The 10852-nt window shown below is 48.2% G+C and overlaps 1 protein-coding gene across 1 annotated transcript in view; it reads left to right on the forward strand.

Annotated features, from left to right (window-relative positions):
* The window catches only part of fras1 (Fraser extracellular matrix complex subunit 1), a 110218-nt gene that overhangs the window by 64192 nt on the left and 35174 nt on the right, over positions 1–10852 (forward strand). Inside the window, 8 exon segments of the mRNA XM_080852650.1 lie at positions 647–802; positions 1685–1831; positions 2082–2228; positions 4173–4313; positions 5257–5397; positions 6466–6606; positions 8273–8543; positions 10402–10486. Of these exon segments, the coding sequence (XP_080708776.1) occupies positions 647–802; positions 1685–1831; positions 2082–2228; positions 4173–4313; positions 5257–5397; positions 6466–6606; positions 8273–8543; positions 10402–10486 (1229 nt within the window).

Genomic DNA, 10852 nt, shown 5'->3' on the forward strand with positions numbered 1-10852 from the left:
CTCCCAGCCCTTATCCAGAGAGTGATTTCAGGTTCCAAAACCCCTCCCCTCCCCTCTGCCTTGACCTCTTTTTTCCAGACACTTTATTTCTTTATTGCTAATCCGGCGGGGAAGAGAGAAGCCCCCCCCCCCCCCTTTTCTTTTATCTGTTTCCCCTACCTGGCCAGCAAGACCTGGCTTTTGTTTGTGTGTTCAGAGATAAGAATCTGGGTGCTGGCATTCCAGTATGATTCCTACACACACACACACACACACACACACACACACACACACACAAACCACACACACATTCTCTATTTACCTCCCGCACCCTCTCCTTCCACCCTTATCCGATAAGGAGGGCTTTGAGATGAAGCGATTGTTTTCTTCACACCATCACCATATGTGTGTGATCGTGATCAGGGTTTAGTATGTCATGTGTCTCGACTGCTTATAATAAGTCAAATGTATATGTGTGATAATTATGACTCTCATATATTTATGATGTCTCTCAGTGTCATTTATGACACGCTCTCTTATTTATGTATCCTTGTGCTGATATTCTTTCTCCCTCTATCCCTCTCTCCTTACCCACCACCTCTTTCCCTCCTCATCTCTCCTTCTCTCTCCTTCTCTCCCTCCCTCTTCCCCACTCTCTCTGTCTCAGAGTGCCAGAGTGACTGCCAACGCTGCGCGGCGGACCTCCAGGCGGGCGTTGGCACAGTCTGCCTGTGGTGTAAGGTGCCCAGGACACTCCTGCTGGGAGACAGCTGTGTCACTCAGTGCCCGGCACGCCAGTACCAGTGGCACGGCGCCTGCAAGAGTAAGCCCACCGACCCTGGCGCCGTCTCTTCCACACACACACACACACACATCTACCCTGTCCTCGGCCCCTGTTGTCCTCACCGCCATCAGTGCCATTATGGTAATAATCACCGGTGATATTTCTCTCAGCAGGATATAAATGCCAGCGATAGAAGCCGTCTGAGAGCAGTCTGGGCATCTGGGCTTGTGTATAGAGACAGTGTGTGTGTGTGTGTGTGTGTGTGTGTGTGTGTGTGTGTGTGTGTGTGTGTGTGTGTGTGTGTGTTGTGTGTGTGTGAGTGCGCTGAGCAGTTGCATGCAGAGTTCGAGGCTCATGAAAGTTGCAGACCCACACTCTCACGGGGCAAGCCACGGGATGCTCCTGGACCCCGGGGTGCCATTATACACGTCTATATCACACAGCGGGTCGGTTTTACTGGGCTGCATATTTAACCACTGCAGCGCTTTAATAGCCCTCCGGATTAGTGGGAACAGGCCAATCTATTTGTTTTATTAGTCATTAGACTTAATAGTGCCATAAATAAGAGTAATTTTTACAAGGTTAACAGATGAATTATTAAGACGATTGTCTTTTTTTCCACTGGTAGGTTATTAGTTATTAGAGGCATTTCTTATAGAGTCAGTGACATATTAAAACAGAGCACATCTGTGTTGGCGGTTATACACTGGATTCATATCATGCCTAGCCTCATTTGTATGGTAGAGCTCCTGCAACTGCTTCTGTTTTTATGAGTATCGACCCTCTATGCTCTATGCAGATCTGGAGATGTCAGAGTGCTAATCCATTCATGGCTGCCTGTGGCCACTCGTGAATCAAAAGCACAGAGTCATATACCTTGTCTCACAGGCAGCATGCTAATTATTATAATTTTTTACCCAGAATGTCATTCGTCCTGTGAAAGCTGCAGTGGGGAGGGCCCCCTGGCCTGCACCTCCTGTGTGGCCCCTGGCATGCTGCTGCCCACAGGCCTGTGTGGCCCCCAGTGCCCCATGGGATACTACGCAGATGGGGATCGCGTGTGTCGAGGTGGGTCCCCGAGCGTTTATGTCAACAATGCAGATCAGAAGCGGCGCATGCAAGAAACTGATAACAGCTATGGAAATGCATCATAACTGTAAAGTGATTAGAGATGTATACGTGGGTGTGTGTATGTGTTATTTGTTTGTGGATCTGTATGTGTGATTGTGTGTTTATTTGTCTGCCTATTCTTATGGTTGTATTTGTGTGTGTGTGTGTGTGTGTGTGTGTGTGTGTGTGTGTGTGTTTGTCGTTGCAGTGTGTGACAGCCAGTGCCTGACGTGTGAAATGGCGGGAGTGTGCACCTCCTGTCAAGACCCTGCCAAAGTGCTCCTGTTCGGGGAGTGCCAGTATGAGAGCTGTGCTCACCAGTACTATCTGAACTCCAGCACTCGCACCTGCAGAGGTACACCAGCACGCACCGCTGCACCACCCTCACCCACTCCAGCTCTCACTACCTCTCACAATACTCAGGCCAGATCTTCAGCGGTCCACTGCACTCACCATTCAATTGCTAAGCATTTCACTCTAAGCCCTAAGTGAGCTGTTTGACCACTGCACTTTGACGTTTGTGAGCCTATCTCTATCCTATACCGCTGGACTAAATCAATGCTAAAATGTCATCACACTCAAGCTTGCTGGATATGTGACATTATGAAGTCTCTGTGTGAATCAATCAATGTGTCTTAATCAATTCTGTGTCCCTCCCTCATGATTTAATAGTATGGCCTCTGGTCTTAAAGCAGATCTATAAGTGTTCATTTGACCCATCTGAGGACTAGCGTCAGATCAGGACAAGCGCCTTAGGGAGGCCATTAGCATGCACAAGATAAGTGAGGATAGAGTTCAAGTTCCTCTTCTGGCATTAGTGAAACCCCTAAAAGCACTTGGAAATACTCAGCATCATATACAAAACTTTTCAGTGGAGGGGCTCTTTAGAAATCCTCCTCAGAGGCATCTGTAGGTAAAAGGTAAGAGAGGAACTGAAAAGTTAAGCTCCTGAAGGCTTGTCTCTCTCTAGGACTGGGTACCTGGGTACTTAGGACTGGGTACTCTGTGCCGGCCGAGGCCACATGAAAACAAACGTGGCTCCTCCTGGCTCTGGCATGAAACTTCATCTCCACTGTGATTTTATGGGCTTTCTCTCTCACCGATAAACATTCCCCCAGCATCCCCTGCAGTCATAAAATTCATATACCGCCGGAAAAATATGGACGAGGTCCGATGGAATATACAGTGGCATTACGGGGAGAATTTCTTACCCCATAACTTTGCTCATATTGTGGTGGTATATTCTCTTTTCTGACAGACAGGTATATAGCCTGCTGCTGTCTTGTGATTAGTGTGTGAGGGGGGGTGTGGGGGTGGATGTGTGGGGGGTGGATTTGGAAGTGTTTCATTATTGAAATGAGGAAGTTGCACACATTTAGTGGGGGATGAAGGAAGTATCTGACACATTACCTGATTCCTCACCTGACTCAGCTAACGGCAGCTTATAAGCTAAGGCAGCTAATAAGTAAAGGAGATTTAATACGATTTTGTTGACTTTTGAGGTGTTACACAAGACCCTCAGCACCAGAGGTAGCGGAAGCATTCCTCAGGCTTATCGTGGATTAAGGAAGGAATGACGAGTCTACAGGAGAGTGTCCCTCCGACCTAGCAGGACATTAGACACACCTCAGTCCAGTGTTCTCTGTCCTGCCTGTGCAAGTTGAAAGCTTAACAGGGGAATCACAGCAGCAGTGAGGACACGGAGTGAAGACCCTGCCTGAATAGGTAACCTGAGGTGAACTGAGAGGAAAGGACAGCCAGATGAGAAACACAATGTCTGTGTTTGTCCCCAAAACATGCTAATTCTGTCTGGAGAAAGAACTTAATAAGGGGGCACACGTGCTTCAGAGAGAGGGAGACATACTTTCAAAGTTATCAACAGCACATGAGGGTAGGGGGTGGTTTGGAAGTACTTTGGGGTGATTAGTAGATGAAGAAATGTTTGCAGAGTTTGGCACAGAAATAAGAGATTATCAAATAACATGCAATGTGAAGGTGATTTGTCTTTACTTTTCCCTCTCTCTCTCTCTCTCTCTTATTCTCACTCTCTCTTGCTTTTTCAAATTTCTCTCACCATGTTTCATTCCAAAATCATTTAACATCACTCACTCTCCCTCCCTCTCCATCTCTCTCTCACTCTCACTCTTGCTCCCTCTCCTCTCTCACACACACTCTCTCACTTCCCCCCGCCCTTCCCTGCTCCCCCCTCTTTCTCTCTCCCTCTCTCTCTCTCCCTCTCTCTCTCTCCCCCCTCTCCCCCCCCCCCCCTCTCTCTCCCTCTCTCTCTCTCTCTATATAGAGTGTGACTGGAGCTGTAACGCCTGCCGCGGCCCGCTGCACACCGACTGCCTGCAGTGCATGGAGGGCTACGTGCTGCAGGACGGCGTCTGCGCCCCGGGTTGCTCCGACGGCTCCTACCAGGACGGAGAGCGGTGTCTGAGTCAGTTGCCCGTCCGAGTGCCCCATTATTAATCACCTCCCTCACACTCCCGCAGCCCAGCAGCCCAGCAGCCCAGCAGCCCAGCAGCCCAGCTCGTGTGCCAGGCCAGCCAGGCTCATTAAGCCAACAGAGTTGCATTACCCATCACTCATTCCCAGAGTTGGCACGGGTCCCTGCATGCCATGCTGCTTTCAGCAGTCCTGCGCTCGCTCGCTGGGCACGGCTGGGGCTGCGGCCTCTCTGCAGTACTTTCCCCGGCTAGGTCACGACAGGGAGGAGTTACTCTTTGCAATCCCATAGTATATGAGTGTGTGATTATTGACATCGTACATCTTTTTAATACCCTGCTCAGGTCACTTCATGATTTATTAGGAGTATATGGAGTCCCTGGGAAAGAATGCTCTGCCATTCTGGGATCAGTTAGAGTGAATGAGGATCTTATCTTGAAGTAAAGACAGTGTAATACCACTAAAGCAAATATAACAGTGCATTGTTTTTACTATGGCTTTCAAGCGATTCAAATTGTAATCGCATATGGCAGTTTGCCTTGAGATGCATTTAGAAAACCAAAGGTGTCAGATATGCCATTGAGGTGAAGTGACAACAAACATTGGCCTTTTTTCCTTATAGTTTCCCTAAAACTAGCAAGCTAACTGCCATACACTACACCAACAACTAAAGCACAGTTTTGAATCTGAATAAGAGGTTTTTGTGCGTTCTTGAAGTTCAGGAACTCTCCATCTTGAACTCGAAAACAATACAGCCTAAAACATTGATCTTCCCATACAAACCATTACCTTGTCAGGCCAAATACAGACACAACACTGTGGACTAGGTTGTTGTTAGCCTTACATAATGATGTTTAATGTATCCAGAGCCATCAATTATTCAGACCAAAGGTGTCGAATCAGAGGCTAATGATGTTGGTGCTGTGGGTTTCCAGGCTGTGATGACCAGTGTGCGAAGTGCCAGGGCCCCGACCAGTGCCAGCGCTGCCAGCCGCCCTATGCCAGCCTGCAGGGCCAGTGTGTGCGGGAGTGTGGCACGCGCCACTATCTGAACTCGGCTCTGCAGCAGTGCGCAGGTGAGATGCTCCTCCGTGTCCAGCCTTTAAAAAACAATTAATGATTCATCTTTTAGGGCATTGTTTCCTCCTCCCTGTATCTCTCACATCCTCTCATCTGCCCTCTTTCTATCTTCATTTGTGTTTGGGAGTTTTCTTGGTTCTCGGCTCTTTAGACTTTCTTGTTTGCCTTTACATCTTGGCACCCTCTCATCCATGCCCTCCGCACATCTCCTCTCGTATTCACTATCTCTCTATCTTCCTCTCTCTTTCTCACTCTCTCTCCCTCTCTCTTTCTCTACATCTTCTTTCTCTTCTCTGTTCCTTTTGGTGTTAGTCGAAAGCTCTCGAGCTGTGGAACATCATCTCCTGAAACAAAACCAGGCAGCACTGGGAGCCACAATGAGATAATGATCAAAATGTGACCTTAAAAAATACCCCCCCCCCCCCCCCCCGTGAAAATGCACGCTCTCCAATCTCCTCACGTCCCTCTCCTCTCTCCTCCTCCTCTCTCCTCACGTTCCTCTCCTCTCTCCTCCTCCTCTCTCCTCCTCCTCTCTCCTCACGTCCTTCTCCTCTCTCCTCCTCCTCTCTCCTCCTCCTCTCTCCTCCTCCTCTCTCCTCACGTTCCTCTCCTCTCTCCTCCTCCTCTCTCCTCCTCCTCTCTCCTCACGTCCCTCTCCTCTCTCCTCCTCCTCTCTCCTCCTCCTCTCTCCTCACGTTCCTCTCCTCTCTCCTCCTCCTCTCTCCTCCTCCTCTTTCCTCCTCCTCTCTCCTCACGTTCCTCTCCTCTCTCCTCCTCCTCTCTCCTCCTCCTCTCTCCTCACGTTCCTCTCCTCTCTCCTCCTCCTCTCTCCTCCTCCTCTTTCCTCCTCCTCTCTCCTCACGTTCCTCTCCTCTCTCCTCCTCCTCTCTCCTCCTCCTCTCTCCTCACGTTCCTCTCCTCTCTCCTCCTCCTCTCTCCTCCTCCTCTTTCCTCCTCCTCTCTCCTCACGTTCCTCTCCTCTCTCCTCCTCCTCTCTCCTCACGTTCCTCTCCTCTCTCCTCCTCCTCTCTCCTCACGTTCCTCTCCTCTCTCCCCCCTTCCAGCTTGCTCCTCTGGCTGCCTGCAGTGCGAGGGGGAAAGCTGGTGCAGCGTCTGCGAAGAGAACTTCTTCCTGAAAGATGGCCTCTGCACACCCGACTGCGGTCATGGTTACTATGCCGACTGGAAAGGCCGCGTTTGCCAAGGTAACCGAAGTGAGGCAAGCACCCCCGGATGGGGCCACGGGGTGGGGTGTCGGGGGGTGTGCCTCGTCGTGTTTGGTGTCCGAGGGCACGTTCCTAAATGTGCCCCGTCAATATCCATTATGGATGAGAATCATTTATTGAATTATGCTCTCTGTTAAATATTAAGAACCTCTGCCAGAAGACACATATATGCATGTGCTTCCAATTATTGTTCTGCATTAAAGAAACTGCACAGTGCAGAAATAATACTCAGGGTTAGTAATAGACCTAAGCTTCATCTGCAACCCTAGAGCCGGAGAACTTGTGCAAAAATATATTACTCTATCACAAGATTTATGTCAGTCGATGAGAGATTTGCCGTATACGTCACTCCAAGATTTATCAGTGACTATGAAGGGGTATGAATGCTTTATGCTGCTCTGTGTAGCTTATATTAAAAGCTGGTGGTTTTTGCATTTTTCTTCTTTTTTAACAGCCATATCAAATATGATATACACATTCTGTTATTTGCCCATGTGGCATCATAGCACAGAAATGTGAAAGATACATTGGGGTACTAATTTCATTGATAGGCAACATGCAAAGACCACTACGCATGACCTAAAGCTAATTAAATAACGTACTAATGTTATAACTTGAGGGAGATTCCAAAGCCGAGCATAGGTGGACAGCGCTATGCTGGCCTGTGTCCATGCACAGGTGTGGGAGTTCCATGTATAATTGAGTTATTTCAAACTTCAGTTCCATCCATGTTTCTTCTTAATGATTTCATCCCAGGCAGACCTCCCGCACAAGAACCTCCGTCTCCTCTGGTGTCAACCGCTCCGTTTGCGACCGGGAATTTGTTGTTAATGAGATAAGCAAATATAGGCATCCCTGCCTATTCTCACTTTATGGTTGCTGATGTGCAAAGCCTGTTCATGGTGCTCGTTGCCCCATTAAATTAGGACACAAGGTTTTGATGAGCAGCTCCGAGGAATATTCATAAAGTGTCACTCTTGTACAGTAGCGACAATTTACACATTTCGGAGAGTAGTTGGTTTAACCATGTACAAAGGTCTAGGGTCAAGATCAACCAACTACATCTCTGATTGTGGAGATGGCACAGAGAGACATCAGCTAGACTCATGTTTAGCTGACATAAACACCTTTATGATTGACAGCTGATATAACTGCTTTACCCTTTTTCTGTAGCAGTGGTTGAATGAGAGTAATCACACTCTTTCTTGAGTTTAATTCAATTCAGGGCTACTTAAAATGTTTCTTTGGCAAGGCAACGATAAGTCTAGCAGAATAGATTGCCAAGGTAATTACAAGCAAGACAAACAGATTTAATGATTAAGGGAAAACAAATAGTGGCTGGCCAACAATCCAGCACTAAACACAGCCATTGTCATTAGACTTATGCTGCTGCTTTCGATAAACACAGCATCTCGATAATATCAATGACATGCTGTTTGAATAACTGTGACAGTTTTACCTTGCGCTCACTCTCTCTCTCACTCTCACTCTCACTTTCTCTCCCTTCATTGGTTGGTCTCACTCTGTTTCACTCGCTGTAATCAAAGATTGCCACAAGAAGTCACTCCGTCCAACTGCCATCTCTCTGCATCGCTCTGCACCATTGATCTTTTCATCCAGCCCTCGCTCTCTTCTCCCCCCGCAGCCAATACCCACGCTCCCGTGCTGCACGTGAACGGCTCCCTGCTGGTCCCCGCGGGCGGGTTGCGTCCGCTGGACGCATGGCTGCTGCGGGCGGAGGACCGGGACAGCCCGGCGAAGAACCTGCTGCTGCAGCTGCTGCAGCCGCCCACCAACGGCCTGCTGGTGCGGCTGCAGGATGGCGGCGAGAGCACGCTGCACCGCGACCAGACCTTCACCCTGGCCGAGCTGCGCGACGGCGCGCTCCGGTTCATCCATTCTACCGACAAGCCCCTGTGAGTGGAGCTGGGCCTACCCCAGATGGCTCAGTGTCATTTCTGCACCATCTCATGTCTCGATGGTTCTCAGGATCACTCAGTGTCTTCAAGATTATTCAGTCACTTTCAATTATGTGATATCACTTAATAACCCAGGGCGGAACACACTCAGTGATATTTTTAAGAGACAATAAGATGAGACACTGAATGATTTTGAGAAACACTCAATATTCAACACTATAAAAAAACTAATGCATATAGAGTGTTCCTCAATATCATCCAATCTCTCAGGGTTTTAATATGAATGAGCATTATGTGATGTCATCCATTGTCCCTCAATGTCCCTGTAGTTCTGTGTCTTACAACGCTATTCAGTTTCTCACACACTGACACTGTCTCTCACTGTCAGTCACTATCTCAATATATATCTCAATATTCTCTATTTTGTAGCAACACTGCTAGTATAGCATGTATTATTTATGCAATATAGAGCAGGTGTTGGGTCTTCTTTCAGATGAAGGCTGATTAATGTGTGTGAGTCTGAGAGAGAGAGTGTGTGAGAGAAAGAAAGAGAGTGTGTGCGTGCGTGCCTGACCCTCACAGCTTAACGGCAGGATCCGTCCATAATCTGCTAATTAGGTTTTGTGTGTGTGAGCCTCCCAGCCATCCGCCTCATTAGCTTCGGGCCTTTGGGGCTGGCCCCTCGTCCCTCTCCTGACACAGGGAGCGCTCACCAGATTTAAGAGTGTCTGGTGCACCACTGATCAAAAGTGAACCCTTCTCCTCATCTTTCTTTCTTTTTTTGAATTCTTTCATTTGTATCTGTACACAATACAACCCTCCTCTTTAATTATTGATCTCCCTAAACATAGTGTGCGGTCGTGTTGACTCATTTCACAGGAGAGGATGGGGTGTAGGGGGAGGGTAAACAAACAAAAAGCAAAACTGCCCGATTTTTCAGCCAATTCTGAGAGTGGCAGGACATTTTCAAAATGAATTGCTTGTTGAAGTGACTTTAAAATGGAGCATTCTGTGGCCTTGCCTGACTGTGTGATTTATCAACACAGTGAGTCATTAAAATCAGATTTGACTTCCTTTTTTTCAATTTGTGGGTTAGTAAGGGCATGTGGCTCGCCCTATGTGGTGGTGGTGGTGGTGGTGTGTGTGTGTGTGTGTGTGTGTGTGTGTGTGTGTGTGTGTGTGTGTGTGTGTGTCTGTGTGTGTGTGTGTGTGCCGGCGCAGGATGGGGCTTGGCCTTTCACGGTGCCCTGGTCTGTCCACCGCTCCAGCAAGCGTTCACAGCTAATTAAGGCTAATGATGGCACAGTGCTCAGGGCTGTGTACAGCTACAGGATTCTCTGCTCTGTTCTGCTCTCTTCACCTCTGGGCCTGGGGTTTGAGGAGGGGCTGGGCTCTGGGGGCTGGGCTCTGGGCTCTGGGAGGTGGGGAGGTGGTGATGGGGGCACTTAGCCAGCTGCAGACCAGAGACCAGAATGTTGTTTTCTAGCTTTTGTCCTTGTTATTTTTCCTCTGTTGCTCCCTCTCCCCCTCCCTTGTGATCACTCTGAACCATCACATCCATCCACTGATGTCTGTTGTTCCTGTGCTTGTTTGTTGCAGTGACCTGTGCCTGTGCCTGTTTCTGTTTGTAATAATGTGGACCCTTTTCTCTCATTCTCTCTCTCTCTCTTGCTCTTTCTCACTATTCTGCTGTCTCGCTCTGCCCATCACTTTATCACAGTATATTCATGTTTTTTGGTGTCTGCTGTTTGTGTGTGTGTGTGCGTGTGTGTGTGTGTGTGTGTGTGTGCGTGTGTGTGTGTGTGCGTGCGTGTGTGTGTGTGTGTGTATGTGTGTGTATATGTGTGTATTTCAGGAGTGGACAGTTCACCTTGCGTGCAGCTGATCCTCAGCTTTTCTCACAACCCGTGGCTGTTCCTGTCCAGGCTGTGTCTCAGCAGGTATGTTATAATGCAGTGTCTCCCGTCACACACAAACACACATACACACACACACACACACACACACACACACACACACACACACACATACACACACACACACACACACACACACACACACACACACACACACACAAACCGGATTATTAAACTGTAAACTATTTAACTATAAACAAATTTGATCCGTTTTAAACTAAAGTTCTGATAAAATTAACTAAGAAAATATGTTTAAGAAAAGCTATACAATAGCCTATAGGCAACTGTTTAAAAAAAACAGGAGAGCCAACCAAGGTGTCGGGGTATGGGGGATACAGCTTTTTGCCATTGTCAAAGGGGGGGGGGGGGGGGGGGTGGTCCACTGCAGTA

This window comes from Sprattus sprattus (genome assembly GCF_963457725.1).
Source record: "Sprattus sprattus genome assembly, chromosome: 15".
NCBI classification, from domain to species: Eukaryota; Metazoa; Chordata; class Actinopteri; order Clupeiformes; family Clupeidae; genus Sprattus; species Sprattus sprattus.